This window comes from Hemicordylus capensis, chromosome 5 (assembly GCF_027244095.1).
Source record: "Hemicordylus capensis ecotype Gifberg chromosome 5, rHemCap1.1.pri, whole genome shotgun sequence".
Lineage (NCBI taxonomy): Eukaryota > Metazoa > Chordata > Lepidosauria > Squamata > Cordylidae > Hemicordylus > Hemicordylus capensis.
In genome coordinates this window covers 162,336,845-162,360,743 of record NC_069661.1, presented here as the reverse complement: position 1 = coordinate 162,360,743, position 23,899 = coordinate 162,336,845, and the positions used below count along the sequence as shown (strand labels likewise).

Genomic DNA, 23,899 nt, shown 5'->3' with positions numbered 1-23,899 from the left:
TACTCTTTGGGTGAGGCAAACTGTTTCCTGGATTGTGTTGGGGTGTCAGTGGCTTGTGGCAGGTCAATGGCTTGTCAATGGCTTGTGGAGGGGATCCCTGGCTTGGAGCTTTGGATCCCCTCCTAGCACTGTGATTCTGTGAAATAAATCTCTTGTGTTTCTTCACTACAGACTATTAAGCATTATTCTTTCCCATTTATATATACTTTTTTTAAAATATTCACAGCTGATATTCCTAGCCGTTTCTGCCAAAAGCCTCCTGCCTCTCTTTCTCCTGCTATCCTGAGAAGCATGAAGCTTGGAACTGCAATGAAGTGCGTAGAAGGACACTCATGTTCTCTTCACTTAATTATTCGGGGGGCACTCTACCTTAGTGGTAAGTTAGAAGGGTTGATATAAAGTTTGAATTATGGTGAAGAGGCTAGAGTTGCCACTTGTTTTGCAGCTGGGGGCTCACATATGTTTCTGCACAAAATGCATTAATTTATTGTCTTCAGCCCGTTCTGACATTCAGATGGAGGGGTGAGAAAAGCTTCACCTACCAAATTTCTGCCTGATATGTAGGGGAAAAAATAGCAATCTAGCAAGGAATTAAATTGTTTTGTGCTTATTGTTTATTTCAGCTATACATAATTAATTTTGTAGTAATTATATGAGTAAGGTATCATGGAAGAATACATTTATTATTTTATTAAATTTCAACTATATCAACAAAACTGATTCTGCCCCCAGCTGTGATTCTTACAGTATAGGCTTTGCTTCCTGATAAAGATGATCTGCCTGGTAATTTGGTCTTTTATCTCTGTGGTTCATTTATATTATTGGTTTCCCCCTCATAAACAGACCATATACTGTACTTTTCTATTATAGATGGCTAACATATTTCTCTATATGTGATATGTTTCTTTGAAATATTTTAGTGTGGTAGAGGACTGACTGGTATTTCAAAATTATTTTCAGGAAATATCCATGGAATAGAAATGTGTTCTCTCTCCATGGACACTCAGAGTACTCAGTGTGTGAATGTGAGGATTTCCGGACAGGCACGTGCAAAACTTCCTGGAAGGAAGGTAAAAACTTGATTTTGTTGTCAAATCATTAGTTTTGAGATTTTAGCGGGGAAACCTAAGATTCAGGGCCAAACTAGGCATGGCATGAGAATACTGCAATTTCAGTGCTCACTGTTTTTTCAAAATAAGTGGGGTGGAGAACTGGATTTTGGTTGTGACACAAGGGAAAGTGGGTATAACCATTTCCCCCATACTGCAACTCCAGTCCCTCCCTACAAAGCTACTGTTAGCCCTGAAGAGAATAACTTATGCGGACAACATATGCTGATAATGTTTCCCCTCTGTGCATGATAGGAGTTTGGGGGACAATTTAAGTCAGAAAATCAGTACGTGGTCAAAAGGTTAACCTCTCCCTCCTCTTGCATTGTGACCCCAAACTGCATTGGCCTCCCACAGCTGTTTTTTGAAAAGGAAAAAGTCATTGGGAGTTCCTAATTATGGAATTCCTGTCATACCTAGTTTGACCCTTAGATATGTGGAGACACTGTGGTTTAGTGGCTAGACTTTGCTGTGAAAAACCCAGGTTCAGATTTGTTTTCTTCTAAGCAGCTTAGAGCAAGACTTCATATATTACATGGTAAACAAAGAGTGTATAACCCAACGAGGTGAGTCTCATGATTGCGCAGGGCATCCTGGAAAGATCCCCAGGGTGGGGTGGGGGGCTTGTTTCAGCCTCCCGGCAGGAGTCTCCTTGTGTGTTGCCGCGGTGCGGAGCCATGCCGTGGCTATACACGATCAAAAAGACAGGGTTAGCGGAGTGCTCACTCAGCTAACCTCGGCTAAGAGGAGGGGGAATTCGGAGGGTTTGCTGCCGGGAGCCGTGCGGGGCTCCGGTGGCAGCAGACGATCAGCAAAAAGCAGACTAGGCTCCCTTAGCCCGCTTGTTGCTGATCGTGCGACTCTCCTCTATATTTACCGTATAATGCTTGTACCCCATAGAGGTTGGGACAGGGCATTTGCAGGGGAGAATTAGAAGGTGCTTTATTCCTTCCCCCATTCATAGATGTTTCATTATAACTATCTTCTACCTGGCTCTGAGACAAGAAATAAACCTGGCTGGAAAAAAAGAGGGGAAAAAAAGGCCTAGAGGGAGAGGTTGCAGGCTGGGGAAGAGTTAAGCACCTCTTTCCCTGCCTGTCAGTTCTTATTTGTAGAAGTGCCCCTGACCAGGAACTCATTTTCATTAACCAGAAAACATGAAATTTGGGAAATGAGGGAAGGAGCAAGTTGGGGAAATTTTGGCTATTACTTTAGATATCGAGTAATGATTGTATTGACAGACATTTGCAGTCTCAAAGTTGGACTGACATTCTTTAAATAAGATTCATAGCATTAACCATTGAGGAATAAGCACTTGATTTTAATTGTTACCACATTAATAGACTGATTTATTTCTGCCTCAAAAAGTTGCTGCTTATGTTTGTTTTGATGTTACAAAAGCACTATAACGGCTGTGTGTGGGCTGAGGATATTTTATGCCACTCTTCCCAGATGCCTTCATTTAAAAAGATATGCTTTAAGCTGTCTACATAGCTATGAGAAACTGTTCCCTTAATGTGTAGTAAATGTCCTTTATTTCAGAACTGGCAAATGTCCCCTCTGCCTGATATTTTGATCTGGCAATATACATTGGCTGACATCCAGAATATCATTGCACACAATGAAAAACATCACATGCAGGCAGCAGAGAAGAGACCATTTTCATCAATCCCCTCTTACTTCTGCATCCTTCTGTGTCCTCTGGAAATATTTTATTTTACATTTATATCCCGCTCTTCCTTTGAGGAGCTCAGAGCAGTGTACATGCTTATTTTTATCTTCTCAACAACCCTGTGAGGTAGGTTAGGCTGAGAGATACATGTCTGGCCCAGAATCACCCAGTGAGTTTCTTGGTTGAATGTGGATTCGAACTTGGGTCTTCCAAGTCCTAGTCCAACACTCTAACTACTACGCTATGCTGGCTCTGCCACTCTCAGGGACATATTTTTGGGCGGCACAGAGGGCTGCAGAAGAAAGGGATCAGCAAAAACCATCCCTTCCTCCATTGTATGTGCACATTATTCAGTGCTTGCAACCTTAGTCTGAATGTTAGCCACTATCAGTATCTATTTTTATTTGTAGTGTATATATCCATGAAAAGTTTCATATTGAAATAACATCTCTTTTGTGAGACTTGAGCTTCATGCCAATTTGTAGCTATATATTTGATAATTACCACAATTCAGCCAGGAGATCCGTGTGGGGTGCAAATAGCTACGGTGGATGTAGATGAGCATCTGGATCACCCTGCTCATCTGGGCCTGACTGAGCTTGCCGAATACATCTTTTGATAAACAGGAGCATGTGCATTCACATCCATGGCCAGCAATTGTAACACAGAACCAGTTTATGTGAACAGAGCTGAGTCAGCACTAATGCTTATTAATTTTAAGGAGTCTTTGGACTCTAATATGACAAAAAAAGGTGTACACTTTCACTGGTTACCATTCAGATCTATTAACATTGATGGGAGATTTGTAGAGGGCTTCAGTAAATGGCATTCATTTGTCATGTTTAGGGTTGTCAACTGTAAATGAAACTACTTCTGGATATTTTCCCCCAATCTGCCCCCCCCCCCCATTTTTCACAATATGAAGCCTGAAGATTGATGTAGATTCCTGGAGACTCCAGGCCAGCTCTGGAGGGTTGGCAATCCTCATCATAGTCCAAAAACTCATGTGGGAAGACTCATTCACTTTGGTGGAGGGGTTAGACCTGCCCTCTCAAAATACTTTGTGGGTGGGTGAAGAAATGCTCTGTCTATAGTGACAATTTGCATGAGAGCAAATTGACACTGACTTATCTAAATAAATGTGACATTGCACCTATGCATTTCTTGAAATGGAACAGTGTTTGGAACCCCAAAGCAGAAGTAAATGCTTTCGAGTAATGCCCCTGCTGCACAATGAGAAATTGCAGTGTGCAATAAACCATATCATTCTTACAAGTTTGAACAAAGCAATCTATTTGGCCTAATGAGACTGGTGGTTAATCTTGTTCTCATTTTGTAACCTTCCCTTATGATCTGGAATTCACCTAAATTCCCCTCCCTTTCATGTATGTATTCCAAACAGGTGAAAGTGCAGTATAATTGCTTTGAAGTCCGTGAAGGGCAACAAGTTCAAGTGACCATGAGAACAGTTCCAAATTATTGTGGAATCCAACGCAGTCGAAAATATCATGTTGAAGGTAGGAATCTCTGTTTTGAAAAGTGATGAACTGGAGGTGGATTAAGACTAAAATGAAGAGCCATGGTGATCCGGGAATGGCCAGTCTTCCCAAAGTAGGGCTGTAACCCTAAACAGCCTGGCCAACATCCTCACTAGTGACGTGTGCATGTAAACAGCACCTCTGAGCACACAGTGGCACCACCCCTGCAGTGCTGCCGGTTCCCTAGTGGACATGTTTTTGCGCAATGGAGCCAGTCAGCACTTCTTCCAGAGCACTCTCCTGCACTCCCAAAGCCCTTTGTTGCAGCAGAAACACATTGCTGTGCTCAGCGACATGTTCTCCCTGCAAATGAGGGCTTTGGGAGCACGCCAGGAGAAGTGCCCACTGGCTCCATTGGGCAAAAAATGATGAAACTGCAAGGGTCTCACTGTGTGCTCAGAGGTGTTTTTTATGTGCATGCCTCACTAGTCAAGATGTCAGCCACTTAAAGGTAAAGTGTGCCGTCAAGTCGATTTCGACTCCTGGCACTCACAGAGCCCTGTGGTTTTCTTTGGGTGGAAGGTAAATGTTTTCTTTCCTTCTGTCCTACCTTAAGACTGGCTGTATATGAATGGAATCAAGAGTCCGACGCCATCCTGCTCTCATTTTGACTTTGCTGGCTAGGTAATCAGAGATCTTTGTCTTAACAATGGCTGCTTTCAGAAGTTGTCTGGAGGCATACACAGCATCTTATAATTTAGGAGCAAAACCAGCCAATTTATACAAGAAACTCCATGTTCAATGTATGGCTCCAAGCCAATACCAAGACATGATTAGAACTGAAAATGAGACTTTAACCAAGCATATTTGTCTATTCAAACTGCCCTCACTCTCTGCCACCTATCAAGTTTCTGTCAAGGGCTTCCAGCATAGGGTCCTGTAGTAGTAGTATGATAATCTAGAACAGGGTTTCTCAACGTGTGGGTCCCCAGATGTTATTGGACTTCAACTCCCATAATCCCCAGCCCCAGTGGCCTTTGGTTGGGAATTATGTGAGTTGAAGTCCAATTAAACCTGGGGACCCACACGTTGAGAAACCCTGATCTAGAACATAAGAACATAAGATACTATCTCTGCTCTGAGTTAGTATCTGTTCAATCTGCCATGTTTAGAATCTTGATAATGATAGTCAAAAACTATGACGTGGTCATGGGCATACATGTAATGTTTTTCCTAACTACTATTTTTGTTTTTAGCCCTTTTGGTCAAAGTGATATTTGAAGCAATCCTGTAGACAAAACTGAAAGGGCACCCATTTTATTATTTATTTATTTAACAACATGTATATCATGCTCTTCCTCCGAGGAGATCAGAGTGGTGTACATACTTATTTTTATCCTTACAACAACCCTGTGAGGTAGGTTAATTATAAGCATTGCATCTTTGGCCTTTGTTAAATGTTTGACATTAATAGAACTTAATAAAATGCACATATGTAGGCAGTTCTGAACTTCAGAGATTTGGCCAATCTATGTACATGGAGAATTATACTAAGAGTACAGTCATGATTGTCCTTTTTCACACATTCTCTATGTATTGACAGATGTTCAGGTTTAACTGATGATGTATCAATGGTTTCTAGTAAAACTTAATTAAAAAATAGAACCAGCTTTCTGAGAAATGTCACTTAGGAATCACATCCAAAGTTAGCAGTAGACTCACCGATTGCATTTCTCTGTAGGAAATAATTTCTGCTTAACTTTGATTTGACCAAATGCTATACATTCGATAATGTACATCCAAGAGAACTGCAAATCCTTTTTGGCCTCTACCGCATTCCTAGATTCCACCTTCAATATGAAACATTAAATGTGAAATATTTAGCAAGCATTTTAGTTTTATCTTAGATTGCTTTGCATTGTATGAGAAATATAAGTATGTAAATTGTAAATAGCCCTTTAGGAAGTACAGTGTGTTTTTTGTTTTAAAGAGAGGGCAGAATAAAGATACATGCTGCAATATTGTTTCTACAATTGATAAGGAAATAAACAATAGTTCCAGATAACTGGGTGGTAGGAAAGCACTAGAAAGCAGATTTGTTGATATATGAATCCAGTACCCTTTTGTATCAGGTCCTGAGTTACAGCCATATACTATCTGCTATGAAGTCTGAATGAACCTTTGAGCAAGTTATATATTAAATTAACGTACTGCTATGGTACCGGAGTCCTGCACATGAATTTGGAGCAACAGTTTAGACACATTTCATCTGAAATATTCCGCCCCAGCCCCTGACCTCAGTGGTTATAGCCCCATGTGGCAGAGAAGATGGAAGTGCCCCTAAGATTGCACTATTCATATACATCTCATTGCATGTGGCTTCCCTAAAGCAAAAGCTCTCTATCCCTAAAGCAAAAGCACATATATTTTTCTATGGGACATTACCCTCTTACAGGAGAGACTGGGATGCCCTTATAGGTGAGGATCCATGTGTAAACCCAAGCTGTTTATGGTTCTAATACAAAGTAAAATTAGAAATAAGTTGGGGAAACAGTGGTGGCTTCCATAAAGTGTATTAATGGGGTAACAATTTCAGATATACTGATATTATAAATTAATTTCCAAAAACAGATTGAAGCAGACAGACAGATAGCGTATTTCTGACAAGGTGATTAACTGCGGCATTTCGTATCATGCTTTCTCCAGTTAAGAGAAGTCCGTTATTATGAATAGAACAAAATGGATGGACACAGAGTGCAGAAAAATACATCTCACTTCCTGGTTCTCACCCAGTTTGAAAAGATCCCACCATTTATGTTTCATTCTCCACACACAGTCATTTCTTTTAAGCTAAAAGCTGTTCTCCTCAGGTATTATTACAGAGTTTGGGCTGGTACATGGTAGGCCTCAAGAAAACGGACCAAATTATGTCTCAGAAAACAACAAGTTAGCTGAAAAATCTGTTTTGTATTTTGCAGATTGCAGGAACAGTGATGTGGAGAAAAATATTCCAGCCTGTTTTGGTAAGCTGAGGTCCTGGAGGTCTAAGTTACATGAACTACCCTGTAGCACAGTACCATTGTTTCTGATTTCTGAACAGAGCACTTTGGGAGGCAGAGAAGGTCTGTAAAAATGGTTCCCTTCCCACACATGCTTGTTGTGGAACTGGGAAAGCCTCTGACTGTGAAGATGCACCACAGCTCTTGATGCATCCTTACTTTGCTAATCAGGATGTCAGCCATTATTATTAACACTAGGTACAGGCCATAGTTCAGTGGTAGAGCACATGCTTTGCATGCCAAAGAGCCCAGACTCAATCTCTGTTATCTCTGGGTAAGACTGGGAAAGACCCTGGTCAGAAACCCCGGAGAGCCACTGCCAGACAGTGTAGACCAGGGCTTCTCAATTTCAGCCTCCCAGCTGTTTTTGAACTACAACTCCCATGATCCCCAGCCATGGTAGTCAATTATGGGAATTGTGGGAGGCTTTCAGATGTTGAAGAGCCCTGGTGTAGACAATAGTGACCTAGATGGACCAGTGGCTTGATTCAGTAGGAGGTTGCTTCATATCTGCAACCTATATTAAAAAAAAGAAGCTTTGTTCATACAGAATACAAGCAGAAATCTTTATTAAAATAAGTGTTTGTGTGTGTTTGTTTTAATTTCAGCTGTAGCAATCAAATATGATGTGGATAAAAAAAATCAAATCATATTGGTGACTCTTTTAAATGCTCAAGGCACAGATTATTATGTTCGTTTATGCCATCAGTGGTTTGCGTGTCAGGATGTGGGGGCAGTCACCTTGGTAAGTGCTTACTACATACAGTGTTTCATGAAAATTGTTCACCTTGCAGAACATTGTGGGTTTTTTTTTTTTTTTTTTTAAAAACACATTTTCAAAGGATATTCAAAGGACTAACATTTTTTGGAATGATGTTAGCAGATTCTTGGTAAGGAAGACATACTAAGCAGGACACAGTCTTTGTTTATTATTTCCCCTTTTGCTCTAGTCTTTGTTCTTCCAACTTTTTCCTTTCTCTGTTTCTCCTCCTTTCCCCTGAGCATCTGGGAAATCTAATCCCTGAGCATCAGACTACAGAATTCCAAAGGAACAAGTTTCTAAACACAAATCAGAGTGTTTTAACTGCAACTATTTCTTAATTGGGAACAGGTTGACTCAAATATAAACTCTTCTAATACCTTTGGTTACTTTAGAGTTGATTCTGTTAGTATACACGATGAGCCAAAATATAGATTTTGTTGTTTTAACTTCTTAATACCTGTGGTTGACAGCTCTGACAAATTCTCCTTCAGATATTTTCCAGAAATGCTCTTGTGAATATTTTGTGTCAGATTTTTTGGTGCATTTGATGAATGTCCCTTCAAATGCTGTTCATCCACTTCCAAATATATGTATCCTGAATATTATTTATCTAGCTGTAATGCAATTGCTGGTTCACTTGATACAATCTCTGGCTTTAAAATTGTGCTGGAAACTATTAAGAGTCTGACATCCAGATTAATGCTGCACACAATGCTACAGAAGTGGTGGTTTTTCTCTCTGCAGCCCACTGTGCTACCCACAAAATATGTCCCTGAAAATCATGTGATCCTCAGGGGCATATTTTTGGGAGGCACAACAGGCTGTTGAAAGCGAGGGTGGGTTAGCAAAAATTGTCCCTCCCTTTCCCTGTAGCATGCACAGCATTTTTAGTCTGCATGTCAGCAAGAGTGCTTTCACATATGAAGTTGAGAAAAAAAAGGCTCTTGCTTCAGTCAAGTTTGTAACATTGACCACAATGCTTACATATGCCTTTCCTCCACATTAGCAAATATCAGAAGTTAACACAATTAGCTCAAGAGATGCTCAAAGGCAACACAAACCTTATGGGTGAAAATAATGTTTGCTTGCTAGTCTGTATGAACGTATTGCTCTTGCTAGTCTAAATAAACTTATTGCTGCTACTTTGGAAATAGGTAGATCTGTGCTGCATGCCTTGAAGATGCAAGTAGAAAAGATGTCTAAAAGAAAATATTTGATGTGCATGATTGTAAAGTCATTATATCAAAGACATTATTTGGGAATTCATCTATGAATTTTCATGCATTCAGTGTTTATGGCTAAGGTGTACCATATAGCAAGGCAAGAAAGGTGTTGGGCCACTGTGCAAAACAGGATGCTGGACTAGATGGGCCTTGGGCCTGATCCAGCAGGGCTGTTCTTATGTTCTTGTGTAAAGGATGCACCCAGGCAAGGGAGCTCTTGTCCTCAGCTTCCAAAAAGACCAACAGCCTGAGACAATGTTTTATTAATCTGTTATTTGCTTCTTTTAATATTGTAAACTGCTTTGGGTGCTTTATCAAGGCAGAAAGGTGGTATAAATATGTAGTAAATAAATAATAATAATAGCAGACATAGATAACTAGACTGGCCTCCATTGAAAGCTAAATAAAAATTAGATTCTCTGCTTCCTCTTTTTAGGATATTGTGTGTGTGTGTGTGTGTGTGTGTGCGCGCGCACTATCCAAAATAAGGTAACTAGATGCAAAAGAGAACAGGGCTCTCCTGTGCTTTAGTAGTGGTGTACATGTATTTATTTTTGTACAATATAAGAATATAAATGCAATGTTAATGCAATATAAATTCTGCAGTGTTGCTTTCCAATGGCCTGGAATGAACCTGAGTCAGCCATGGCGTATGAAATGATAAATGGATAGCAGTATGAAAGCACTGCAGAAACAGCACTAAAGCAATCATTTGAAGCCAGCTTGAAGCACTGTTGTGTAAAAATCATGCAAAGTGTCTGCAAAACTCGAGGCATATGGAGCTTTCTAAAAAGCTATTTACTGTACAGGAATATTATACTTACCATCTGCTGTTTGACCATTTCAGGTTCATGAGAAGGACTTGTTGAAACCAGTTTCTTTACATTATACCCAAATGCTGCCATGTTTGTGCATTGAGGTAAAATATTTTCAGCTTGGTTTGACATATAGCTTGCTTCAAAATGCAGTACTTTAAAAAAAGGCATTATTTCTGACAGAGGACAAAACCCAAACCCAAAGAACAACATGCTGTAAAAATGTTTCCAAAATTGTGTCCAGTGCTAATGCTGTAACTTGACATGAGCCCTAACTCAGGTGAGGTGATTTGTTTTTCTAAGCGCAGCTGTCCACTGCATCTGCCACCACATGGAAGGACTGGAAGGTAAGGGCTTCAGGTCAGAGTTCCAGAATCCCAACATTAAAGAAAGGGTTTACATGAACAAAATCCTTTTTCTCAAAGCATTTATTCCAGTTTTGGGGATGTGTCTGTGGAGTTATGAAAATTTTACTCAAAACCATGGTGTTCTCAGAGGCGCTTTTACCCCTGGACTTCTGGGCCAAAGTCCAGGGCCTCCAGACCCCCCCCCCCAATCCTCTTTAGTCGTTCCCAGGTGGTGTGGTTGCTGTGCTGCTCTGGGTGACCCACACTGTGCCGGGCAGCCAAGCTTGACTGTGACCTGTGCTGGGCACTGAGCGTTAACCTCTGCTTTAGAGACAGAGTGGGGAGCGGGCAAAGAAATATGTGGGATGAAAATATGTTAAGTTATGTGTTGGAATGTGTTCTGCTAATGCATATCTGCATAAATATACCTGTTCTATATTCTTACATTCTTGTGAGTTAAGTTTCTGTTTGTGCCCTCAAGAACCCACGTGTTAAAAATACTGCATGTGTTGTGTGTGTGTGTGTGTGTGTGTGTGTGTAGGGGGATGATGCTTAACTTGAAATGAGGGAAGGGGGGCTCAAAAGACCTCTAGGTGCAGGCTCCAAAATTACCTAGGTGCACCTTTGGGTGTTCTGTTGTTCAAAGTGAAGTGATGGCTTTTCTCTCTGGCTTTTATATAGGAGACCATGGGTTAATGGAATATGTGGCTGTGATTTTTTTAGAGTCACCTTGGAATGTAGGAGACTGAAATTCGTTTATCTACTCAGCATCTAGTGAGCATGTACATGTAGAGCAGGAACAGAGCACTATGGTTTTTTTCTGGGATTGAGCTGGCTTTGAATCCTGGGCTGCTGCACTGATATTACATTGGCACTAGCACTGCCAGCCTGTAGTACCTTCCCATACTGTGCTTTTGTCAATAAGCAGAGGTATGCAGGCATTCTAAGCCTCTCTAGTGCTCTCTCTTCTAAAAGACAACAGACCCTGTAAAATGCTGCCCTAAATGTTCCAACATTTAGTGAAGAGGGGCCAGGGACGGTATGTGAGTGAAGATGCCCTTCAAAAAGGTTTGAAACTAACTGGTCATTTTAACTAATGGATAAATGTTTGAATTATAGGCATGGCCAGCAATTCCAGATGCAAGGAGACGGCGGTTGTGCCCATTCAAAAATGGCAAGTAAAATGTGCTCCCTGCATTTTGAATGATTTCTCTGCAATTTCAGAAATGCCAGCTACATGGGGAGAGTGAGACCACAGGTAGCACAACTACTGCATAAACAATAGTTTATCTCATCTGTTTGTCTGAATTTCCCCCAATATGTATCTGAATTCCAAAAAAATATTTGTAATGTTGGGGTAATCAACAAATGTTGGGGTGTGGTCTGGCTCCCAAACGGAGCCTTGAGGCTCCGTTCGGGAGTTGCAGTTTAACTGCTGAAGGGGCCGCGCGGCCCCTTTGGCAGTTAAACTAAGGCTGTCACTGCTTTTGCAGCGCAGCCCAGGAGCGGCTCTTCCCTGGAAGAGCCACTCCTGGGCTGCGTTGCCAAGGCAGAGCCAGTCTTTTAGCTCCTGAAGGGGCCGTGTGGCCCCCGCTTGGGAGCTCAACTACCACCCCCACATCAGACGTCAGATGCGGGGGGGCGTGTCGGAGCTGCTCTTGCGGCCCCTGATTGGTCAGTGGCCCGGGTTCTTTGAACCCGTTGGCCCAATGGTGGCTCCGCCCCTGAACCTAGAACTCTGTATAATGTATCGTTCGGTGCTATAGCAAATACTTTTTTTTTTTGCCTCTGTACACATGGCAGGGAACCTCAGTCAACCCCAGATGCATGTAGGTATGTGACACATGACTGGAAACTCCCTTTGTAATCAGTATCACTCCCTGCTCTGAGGGAACACATGCTGGTGTTGGTTTTTTTAAAATTGTACCTTGTGAGTCAGCTTTTTTTTGCAAGTGATTCATCAAAAGCAATGCTTTGCAGTTCACACACTATTTACAATTTTCCCCATCCAGTAAAATAAATTAAACGTTCCATTTTGTCTATATGTAGCAAAGATAATATGCTAATTCAGAAATAATTGCATATTGTAAATTGCTTTAAAAAAAAGGTTTGTTCAGAGTATTCGGAAGCCACTTGTCTAAACTGATTGCGTGTAACAGATAGTGTTATCTCCAGTGCTGTGGTCTCTTTGTGCTTATGAAGGGAGAACAAAATGTCCTCTATTTTGAGGACTCAATTTAGGTTGGCGTATGTGCATGAAGCATGACAAGAAATGATTGGGTTCTATGACTTTCTTTCATCAGAGAGCCATGCTTAAACTCTTAAAGCATTGCAGCCTTAAAAGAAATATATTTTTTCATGTTCCTTTTAGATACCGAGGCCCTGTGGGATAACAACATTGTATATATTTCCCGCACAAAAACTTTGTCCTGGGAAGCTGCCTGTCCTGTTAACGTTACTGTCAGCCTTTGCCAGCGAAAGGAGACTAATGGTGAATGTGTTGATATTGAAAACACTTCAAAGACAGTTCAAGATAAAGTAAGCACCAGAGAGCATATCTGTTGTGTTTTAATTCACTGAAGTGGCTTGTGGGGATTGATCTTGATGACCAGGTTTTTTCACCAATATTGCAGTCATTATGTATGATTTTGAGTTTTTGTGAAATTTCAGTTCAGTCTGTACTGCTCTAGGCAACAGTTTAAAGAATCGTATACATTTACTCATAGTATTATAATGCACAGAACTAACCCTTGTAACCTGATCCATGATTTAATTAGTAGCAAAAAGGCTACCTTGGCTGTTTTATTTATTAAATTTTATGTAAATAGTCCTTCAGAGTAACTCCTGAGAAGTGCTACTGAGTAACTTAGTCTGGATGTCAGCCACTATCGCCCAGCCTAACCTAACTCATAGGATTGTTATAAGGAAAAACTTCCAACTAAAGATGCATGTATTGTCACCCAGAGCTACCTGAGGGAAGTAGGAATGTGCACGGATCGGTTCGGAGGCCATTCTAAAGGCCTCCAGACCGGTCCGGTCACGGGGTGGTTTTGGTTCGGGTGGGGAGTTTGGGGGGTTCCATCAAGGGCGGGGGGGGGCTTTACTTACCCCTCCCGCGCTTTCCACACACTGCAGCTGTAATTATTCTAATAATCGCTCCTCCGTTGGCGGCTCCTCCGATGGCTCCTCCAGTTAAAAAAAATGGCCGCCCCCTTGTAGTCCCGGCCCCCTGCTGCTGCCGCCCCCTTGAAACCCCCTCCCGCCCCCTTGAAGCCCCCTCCCGCCCCCTTAAATCTCGCCCCGGGCCCCGATCGATAACTTCAGAGGCGAGCGGCGGGGAGATATCCTCCCGCCCCCTTCCCTGCCGGGCTCAGGCTGCAAATGACTTTAGGAAGGCTTCTGCGCACGCAGAAGCCTTCCTAAAGTCATTTGCAGCCTGAGCCCGGCAGGGAAGGGGGCGGGAGGATATCTCCCCGCCGCTCGCCTCTGAAGTTATTGATCGGGGCCCGGGGCGGGAGGGGGCTTCAAGGGGGCGGGAGGGGGCTTCAAGGGGGCGGGAGGGGGTTTCAAGGGGGCGGCAGCAGCAGGGGGCCGGGACTACAAGGGGGCGGCCATTTTTTTAACTGGAGGAGCCATCGGAGGAGCCGCCAACGGAGGAGCGATTATTAGAATAATTACAGCTGCAGTGTGTGGAAAGCGCGGGAGGGGTAAGTAAAGCCCCCCCCGCCCTTGATGGAACCCCCCACCCCAGTGCCGGACCGCAGCTCTGCGGTTCCGTGCACACCCCTAGAGGGAAGGATAGCATACATGCTTCTTTCTCCCCCAGTAGCTTATCCTTACAGCAACCCTATGAGGTAGGTTAAGCTGGCAGAAAGGGCTGACATCCAGATTAAGTTACTCAATAGTACTACTCAGGAGTTACTCTAAAGCAGGGATTCTCAATGTTGGGTCCCCAGATGTTATTGGACTTCAGATCCCACAATCCCCAGCCCCAGTGGCCTTTGCTTGGGGATTATGGGAGCTGAAGTCCAATAGCATCTGGGGACCCAACGCTGAGAGTCCCTGCTCTAAAGGACTACTTAATTTCAATAGGAGAAGTATTTAGGCTGAGTGTCAGTCAGTGTAACTTGCCCATTGTTATCCAGTGAGTGGGGATTTGAATTTGGGCTTCCTCAGTTCTAATCCAGCACTCTAAGCACTCCACAAAAGCCAGTGCTTGTGGTGCAGATGCTTGTCTTTTCAGAAGCTCTCAGTACCTAACTGTCTGATCACTTTGTTTTCAAACAGGTAACATATTCTGTGGATGCGCATCCAGCTCTTTGCATGAAGGTATATTATTTCCTTATAGATCACTGAACTTTCCTATTTTTGGAAAAATCATACCCCAGGTGATATATTATTGGCTTTTGCATCATGCAGACAGAAAACGCTTCTTTTTCCTTCACCTCACCACTAATTTGCTAAACTAGTGTAGAGAATACAGGAAAAAAACTTGTGCAGGTAGAAGTTGTACAAGATTTAAAAAACAACAACAACCCTACTCACTCACTATGTTCAACATATGTAATCTCTGTACAGTGTATGCATGTAAAGATCTATATGCATGTACCGTTATTCAGGTATTCAGTACAAATAGGATAGTACACTTTCCTATTTGTACCCTGCATTTGAGGAGGCCTGTACATGGTTTCATTTTTAAAATGAATGCATGTATATGAATACAGGTATCTGTACACATGTACTTCATAACGTCTGAATTTGGCTAAGGTCAGGCATATGGCTATGTCTCATGAAAAGGCATATGAACCTGCCAGGGCCTCTAGCCTGATTGTGGCCCCAAATTGGCAGGGACCAGAGACAGGGAGGCTATTCTCATGACCTGGCAAAACTGGGCTAAGGGAGCCCAGCTTGGTTTTGGCGGGTTGTGTGCTGCAACTGGAGCCATGTGGCTCCCAGCCGCAAGCCTGCTTAACCCCCCCCCCACTCATTAAACGAGGTTAATGGAATGCACGCTTCCGGCATTGGGGGGCTTCCCAGAATGCCTTGTGCACTCATATGGGGCATTCTGGTACTTCTGGGGGCTGTGAGGTCCCCTGCTACCCTAGCTGGCTTCATGACAGAGCCAGTAATCATGTGGGTGGCCGATTCGGCAACCCAGTTGCCTGCTTGTGTGCAGGGAGAGCTGATCAAGCCCGCTCTCCCCATGAACCCCTGGCACTTCACACTGCTTGTGTGAAGCGCCTCAGGACCTTTTCGGTTGTGGTCCTTTGACTCTGGAATGAACTCTACCATGGATGAACTTTATCATGCTTCCTCTGGGATGAACTTCTCCATGCTCCCCCCCCCCCCCACTGCATTTTTAAGGAACATTTAAACAACTACCTTTAGACTTTTAAATTTTTTATTCTTCTTTGTTCTAGTGGGGTTTTTAATTTGTAAATCCGGTTTTAATTGGATCTAATTTTAACTGAGATTTATTTACTTTATATTGTTTGTTGTTGTAAGCGGCCCTGAGCAGTTCTGCGTTGGAGGGGCAGGATATACATTTTTACAGTAAAAAATAAATAAGGCAAGATTCCTCCTCATGTTCTCTGTATTTTTGACTCTGTTAAACAAGTAGTCAATTACTAATGCCATCATTACAAAGGATCGACAGATACTTTGAGAAGCATTTCAGAAGGCGTGGTCTTGTAAATAGTTTATAATACCATTTGAATTGTTTAGCTTGCCAAGATGTCCAAATCAAATACTCTGGATAATGCTCATATTTGTTTCAATTTGGCTTGCTGATAGGGAACTTGTCTGAGTAAGGCTATAGTAACCCAGTCACTTAATTGGCTTGATTAATCACATATGGAGCGCCGTCATTCTTTCTGACCCAGTGAGATTTATGCTCCCTTGGCATCAGAATGCATCATATGGCAAACAGCCAGTCCTATCTCAGCTCATTCTATTTGTTGCATTCACAGAAATTAAAAATTCAAATTGGTTTTAAAAAGTTGGTGTAACTAATAACTTTTCTTTTAAAAAACAATTTTAGTTTACTACTCATCATGGATCTTGGGTTAGATGCCCATTCACTCAAGGAGCTGCTCAAGGTAAAATGCTGATTTATAAATATATTGTTCCATGTATAACTGATTAATTGGATTAGCAGTAATTAGAGCTAACTAGCCTGCCTAGCCTATATAGTTAATAAAATGTAGGGTTTTTGTTTTTTTGTTTTAAAAAAGATCATAATCAATGTGAAATTGCATCTTTTGAATCACAGGACTTTCCACATCCAATTGTGAAAAGATCCAAGTACAGATCCAAGAACTGATCAAATATTATAAACCCAAGGGTCGTCTGTTAATAACAAGATGCTTTTTTGTATGGGGTTGGATCCTAACCTTGCACTCATTGAAGAAAAGCTCCTCCCATTAATAGGATAGATGCATTTGCTGAAGGGATGAATCTCTTCTTCTGTTCATGGAAGCAGCTTTTCTTCACCCAGATTGTAGCTAATTTATAATTAAACATATGATTTCTAGAATCTGTTGCCATGGTTTGGTCCAAAGTAAGAATGGGGTAACTGAGCTATTCTTTCCAAGCATGTACACCTGCCAGATAGTTCAAATGAGGCACCTGAGAATTTGGTATAAACAGAAAAAATCTGAAAGAAGCTCATTAGCACTTAGCAATAGCACTTACATTTATATACCGCTTTATAGCCAGAGCTCTCTAAGTGGTTTACAATGATTTAGCATATTGCCCCCAACATTCTGGGTACTCATTTTACCGACCTCGGAAGGATGGAAGGCTGAGTCAACCTTGAGCCCCTGGTCAGGATCGAACTTGTAACCTTCTGGTTACAGGGCGGCAGTTTTACCACTGCGCCACCAGGGGCTCTGGTGGTGCAGGTTTACTATTAGAGGTTTACTATTAGCTGTAGACTTTGGTAGGATCATCACTAGTTTGTAGTGCAGATCTAGGAACTGGCATGCAATCTGGCTTTCAGTGTGCTACACAGTATTCAGGTCAAAGATGCATGCAAATAGCTAAATCAATCTGCAGCTTGTCTTCATAGAAGAAGGGTAGGTCAGGTGTAAGGCAAGGAATAGTTGTCACTGGGACTGAGTAGGATCAGGAGTGACTTGTCCCAACAAGTCCCAACAAGTCAGGAAGGTGCCAAAGGAGGCACAGCTGCCTCTCCTTCCTGGCAACTCTATTTGCTCTTCTATCCTGCCCCACTCCAGCATTAATGAGAGCTGCAATGCCTGCAAGTTGGCCGTTGATCAGGTAGAGTGGTGTGTGGAGCTCAATGATTAACCAGCCTGTCTACCTGACAAATGGCCAGCCTGCAGGCAGCATGGCTGCACCCCACAAGGCAGTGGGGTATTACTCAGTTTATGCTCTAGTATTTTTTCAAGTGTTTTGGCTCTTTGGTGTCTAATAACCCACCTCTTCACCCAAGCTTTTTCAATTCTTTAAAATCTCAAGGTTTTAATTTGTGAATGATTTTTACATGTTAAATTGTTTTAACTTTTTGTATATATTTTAACTTGTTTTATGCTATTGTTAACCACCTAGAGATGAAAGTTTGGGGTAATGTACAAATGTGATAAACAAACAAACAAATAAATAATAACCTTTACTCATAATGAATCCCTATGAGGATTTATTACACACCAAAGAGTCTAAACACCTCAAAAATTCCTAAAATATAAACTGAGTACCCAGTGGCTGAGTACCCAGTGGCTTGGGAGGTAGTTGGAACATGGGATGCCACTAATTCCACACCCCCACCTGCAAAGCAGTGGAGTCAAAATGAACAGAAGAAATGAAGGTGTGTACTGAAGACACCAAAGAGTCTAAATACTTCAGAAATACCTAAAAAGTAAACTGAGTAACTGTGTGTATGTGTGTGTGTGTGTGTGTAGTTGACACATGGCAGTTGGCACTGCCCAATGATAGTCAAAATGAACAGAAGAAACTAAGGCATATAATGAATCCTCATAGAGATTCATTATGAGGAAAGGTTATTAGACACCAAAGAATCAAAACATTTCAATATTCCTAAAAATTAAAATGAGCTCCCCACAGCCTTGCAGGGATGTGTGTGTGTGTGTGTGTAGGTGTAGTTGGCACATGGCAGTTGACAGTTGGCACTGTCCAGTGACAGTCAAAATGAACAGAAGAAATGAAGGTGTGCAATGAATCTTCATAGGGATTCATTATGAGGAAAAGTTATTATACACCAAATAATCCAAACACTTGAAAAATGACTGCACATTTTGCTCCATAACTCTACTTTTACAAGGCCTAGAGCTTAGCTTTTTTAAAAATGAAAGCTGGGGATCTGTGTTAGGATATGGCAACTTCAAATCCCCATTGTTGCCTATGGCGGAAATGTCCAAAATCAATAAAAACTAAACAAACATTAAAAATCAACCAAGTGTCCCACTGCCTTGAAATTTGGGTGGTAGATGGCACCCATAGGGACCTACTTAACAACCAAATTTGGTGCCCCTAGGACCTTGTTAAGTGATCTGAATTCATCTGAATCTGAATTGAATTGAAGCAAATACAAATAAAATCTGGGGTGATATGCGGGGGGTAGATTTGGACACAAAACAAATCAGGGGTGATCAAAACAAATCAGGCAATCAAATAATTGATTTGTTTTTTTAAAATAAGAATTTTTATTAAGAAATAGACCAAAGAGGACAAAGACAAATCACCATGAAAACAATTTAAAACCAATCATTCTTCATGATGAAAAACCATTTTTCTAATTAATTACATCAGTAGAGAAAAGGTATCTAGAACAAGATAAAGAAAAAGAAATTCAGACTCTTAGAATTGTAAAATCTAATCTGATCAGCTTCTTGTAAGTTAAATATCAAAAACAAAAAAATTGATTTGTGTACATCCCTAATGGTTGGTGGAATACCTGAAAAGTATTATTGCGGTCTGGAAAAATATTTCATCTGTATTTATCATTGAGATTAGAGTTTCAGCATGCTATTTTGAATCTTCTGGGGGGAAATGCAGTCCATTTTAACTAGTCGCTCTTGAAGTGAAATAAACAGTAGCAAAAGCTGTAGCTATTGTCTTCTTTGGTTTAGGAATTAGGCTCATGGAACTGAGTGTTGTATTTGTATTTGTGCACCTACATTCAGATCCCAGCTCAGACACTGACTTGTCGGCAAGTAATTAGCTTCAACCTTTTGTCAGTAAAAAAGAGAACAATTACAATCTACACCATAGGATTGTTGTGAGAATAAATTAATTATGAACATTTTTTTTAACCAGGTCTTTTGCCATAGTGGGTGTAAATCAAAACAATATTAAATGCTAATAATAAAATCACTAATTTATTAGTGATCACATATCAGTTACACAGACAGATGTTTTCCTTCTGTTTCAGTTTGGAATATGAGACTTGATGTGATAGATGAACAGATACAAGTTTCCTTCATGTCAATGACTGCGGCACAGTTTTCAGTTCATGTCTGTAATAAGTCTGAGTTGTCTTCGTGTGACCCTGCTGGAAAGCACCAATCAATCTCAGTGGTTTGTGCAACTTTTATTTCTCAAAAGCTACGAAGTGAATGCCTGAGATATGCATGCCTGAGATACTCACGCTAGACCCTTTTAAGGCAATAAAGTGAAGACGTGTGACATACAAGAGGACCACATGTCAGCTGGAAACTTCTGCATACTCCGTACATATGTCTGAAACTAAAGATACAAGTTCCTAAAGATCCAAGATATTTAAATCACAAGGAACAATTAAATAGTTCTGGGATGTAGCCAAGCTTTACTCTGAATGGGACATCTCAATTTTTTTTTAAATACAAAAAACTCAGTTGCCATTACGAAATGGGTATGTTCTGTACAGATACTTCTCATTGGGAAATTATGTACATTTTGGTACACAGAGTTCCCATCTTTGGTTTTTTGGGTAGTTTACTCGAATGCCTCCCACTGATGTAACATGACTTAGCAATAATTGTTTGGAAAAATTATTTCCACACGCAATTCTCGGACTTTTCTAAAAATAGTGCTAACGAGGTTTTGGTGGTTTTTAAAAATATGCCCACATTTCTCCCTGGACACTTGATTGAGCAGAGATTGCTACACCAGTTATTAATGCAATTTTAGGCAATTAAAAACAAGAATTGACCACTGGAACCAGTCTCCAGACTGACATGGATAATAAAATGATTCACTGCCAACATTCTTCTTTTGGATCCGACTGGCTCAGCAGCTACCTCTGGATTTGTACATATAGGATCATAGGAAGCTGCCATATACTGAGTCAGACCATTGGTCTATCTAGCTCAGTATTGTCTTCACAGACTGGCAGAGGCTTCTCCAAGGTTGCAGGCAGGAATCTCTCTCAGCCCTATCTTGGAGAAGCCAGGGAGGGCACTTGAAACCTTCTGCTCTTCCCAGAGCGGCTTCATCCCCTGAGGGGAATATCTTGCAGTGCTCACACATCAGGTCTCCCATTCAGATGCAACCAGGGCAGACCCTGCTTAGCTATGGGGACAAGTCATGCTTGCTACCCCAAGACCAGCTCTCCTCTAATATATATTAACAAAATATATATGTTAATATATATTAACATAATGCTCTTCTTAATTTGGAAAGTCAAGAAGATGAAACAGTTGAAGTTGTCGGGCAAAAGCATTCATAATAAAACACATATCTTTCATTTGGCTTGGGCAGGGCTGGCATCTGTATATGCCACCCTCGGCTCGGGCAAATGCTGGGGGCCCAGTGCTTCCCTTGAGAAGGCCCACTACTGCTGATGCTGTCCACCTCACCTGCTATCTGGGACTCCCAATTTTCCAGAGTGCGGCACACCTGGAGGTGCTATTTCTCCAAAATGCTGTAGTCCAGTCCCCTGACCTAATGCCATTAAGTCAGTAGGCTGTTGCAACATTGGTAAAGTGATGGCTCAGTATTAAGAGTGAAGAATGCATGTTGTCACTGCCACCTACTGTTACCTAGTCAGTTTGCCAAAGCCCACCTGCAGCAGAAGTGGGGAGCACTCTCCTTTAGTGCCACAGTTGGAGGGCAGACAGCATTTTGGCAATGTCCCAACCCAATTCTCTCATCTAATATAACATTGCTCTGGAGTGACACTATGTGGGCTATTAGCAAGAGCCTCCTTTCCAGCTGTGGCATTGAAAGCAAGGAGTGCCGCACCGCTGCTGCCGCCGGGTGCCTGTTACCCATGTTGCAGCTGGGCAGCAGTGATGGCAGACAACCACCAGCAGCAGCAGCATTTGTCTTGGTGCCACAGCTGGAAGGGCAGTGTCATTTTAGCAGTGCTCTAATTCCTGACATAACGTTGCTCCAGACTGATGCTACATCAGGGGGCTTGGTGAAGATATTGGCAAAATGGCGGCTCTGCTCCAGTCATGGTGCTGGTGTAACCTGAGAACAAGTCTCTGCCATTACCCAGGCTGTGGGGAGGAGAGCACTGCCACCAGCAGTTGCAGCTACTCGCCAGTCAATCATTCCAAAGCCCAGTGGGCATACTGTTGTGCGGGAGGGCCACCAGGGCCCTTGGCCAGTACTCCTGCCCAGGTCCAGACCCTTCGTGCTAGTCTCAGGATCAGCAAGAAGTTTTGCATAACTTGGTGACTGAGAAGTCTTACAGTGCAGGAAGCTATAAGAGATGAAATCTTTATTAATGCAAACAATTGTATTTTTTGAGACCATGGAATACGTGGCATTGTTAAAAATGGAAATGAGGTGAGATCATCATTTCCTTGAAGTTTTATGGAATGATCTGTGCTTGACTTTGTCTTTTTCAGGATGGCGCAAATTCAACATTTGTCAACATTTCAGGGAAAACATGTGGTTCAAACATTTGCATTCAGGTGTGTCTTCTGCTTTTAAGATCTAGTCTGTGGCAGCAGGCAAATTAACAACCAGCAGGGGAAGGATCATATCTGCTCTTTCCCTGCTGTCTCTGACCATGATGCAGTTGAGGTTTGCAAAGAGCATTATTAATACTCTATAAATATGCTGCCATTAACCCAAACCATGCTTTTAATGAATTATTTAATTATCTTAAAAAAACAAACAAACCCTGACAAACAGCCAGTGAGTCAAAATACCAGTAGCCTAATCTGTTTCTTTATAATCCAAGCATCAAATGGTTACAGCTTTAATGGTTGAGTTTGAAATAAACATTTATATTTTGTTAAACATGCAAAGACTGTAGCTAGACTTATGCATGGGCAGTGCTTTGTGCTTGTGCTCCTGTTGTCAAAACCTAGTAAGAAGATGCAGCACTGCAAAAAAATAAAGTTGTGCTGCTGGCTTTCTACTAATTAGCAACATGCCAAACCCAGAATTACCTCTTTGAGGCCCAATAATGATCTGCGTAGTCAGAGTCTTGCGGTCTGATTTGCTCCAACAAGGAGCCGCTGAACTACTCTCTCTTTGAGCATAAGGAAATACAAATAGGAGTTACAGTGCTAGATATGCTGGTATTGTTGGAGCACAGGGCGTCTCTTTACAGATGGGTGCACATGTTAGGGCTGCTATGTGAAGGCCGTTTTAAACCACTCCATATTCTGGCTGTCACCATGCGGTTAACTATAATGGGCATCAGTCTAGGACTTTGATCAGGTGCTTTCCTCCACAAATGACAAAGGGAAAAGTCTATGGCAGTACAGAGTCAAACATCTGATCTGCCTGTGAGTGGATCACCACATCCTGATGCTGCCAGTGAGTGGATCACCACATTCTGATGCTGTCATGAGGAATGATTTAAAGCAGCCATATAACTTCAGCCACAATTATGTGTACCAGCCCTGAGTCAAAGTTGAACATATTTGTGCCTCCTCCAGTGTATTCCACAAATGTGTAGCAGCAAGAACACAAATGAGCTTTAGACAACATAGCTGCAGCTTTTTGGTTTATGTTATTGTTAATGGCAGTGTCTCCTGATTAAAGAAGATCAGAAGAAAAGGGCCTTAGAGCCAGTTTGGCCTGTGGTCTTGATCAGCAGTTTTCAACAGTGGCCATAGTTTTAAGTGATAAAGGCTCAAAGGCCAACAATTTTGGCTCCCACTGATGTATGCTCGCATGCACCAAGAAATGGACAAAGGGCTCTTTTTCCTGCTCTTCCTCATCACGAACAGCAGTAGAGGCTTTGGCAGAGCCTCTTTCTTTTAGGCATCTTCTTTTCGCTGTTTATCCGTTTTGTCTTGGCTTGTGCACAGGAGTGAGCAGCTGAGTTGTATAATTTGCGGGAGGGTTCTGGTAAAACTGCTATTACCATTTATGCTGCAGGACAGGACAGGGAGTGCTTGTCTGTGCCTCAGCTTGAGAGAGAGACACCTTGAGGTGCATAATAGTGTTGGTGGTTCTTGGGATCAGGGACTGGCTGATCAAAAGCCTCTGGAGGTCAGATTTGTGCC

General features: G+C 41.9%; 1 protein-coding gene across 1 annotated transcript in view; it reads left to right on the top strand.

The window, feature by feature from the left end:
* The window catches only part of IL17REL (interleukin 17 receptor E like), a 34,927-nt gene that overhangs the window by 4,852 nt on the left and 6,176 nt on the right, over positions 1-23,899 (top strand). The window contains exons 2-13 of the mRNA XM_053256224.1: positions 227-376; positions 961-1,070; positions 4,184-4,298; positions 7,238-7,282; positions 7,927-8,063; positions 10,152-10,223; positions 11,586-11,640; positions 12,838-13,004; positions 14,754-14,795; positions 16,507-16,564; positions 19,879-20,024; positions 22,283-22,348. Coding sequence (XP_053112199.1) covers positions 292-376; positions 961-1,070; positions 4,184-4,298; positions 7,238-7,282; positions 7,927-8,063; positions 10,152-10,223; positions 11,586-11,640; positions 12,838-13,004; positions 14,754-14,795; positions 16,507-16,564; positions 19,879-20,024; positions 22,283-22,348 — 1,098 coding nt within the window. The 5' untranslated portion in view covers positions 227-291. The remainder of the gene's footprint in view (positions 1-226; positions 377-960; positions 1,071-4,183; positions 4,299-7,237; positions 7,283-7,926; positions 8,064-10,151; positions 10,224-11,585; positions 11,641-12,837; positions 13,005-14,753; positions 14,796-16,506; positions 16,565-19,878; positions 20,025-22,282; positions 22,349-23,899) is intronic.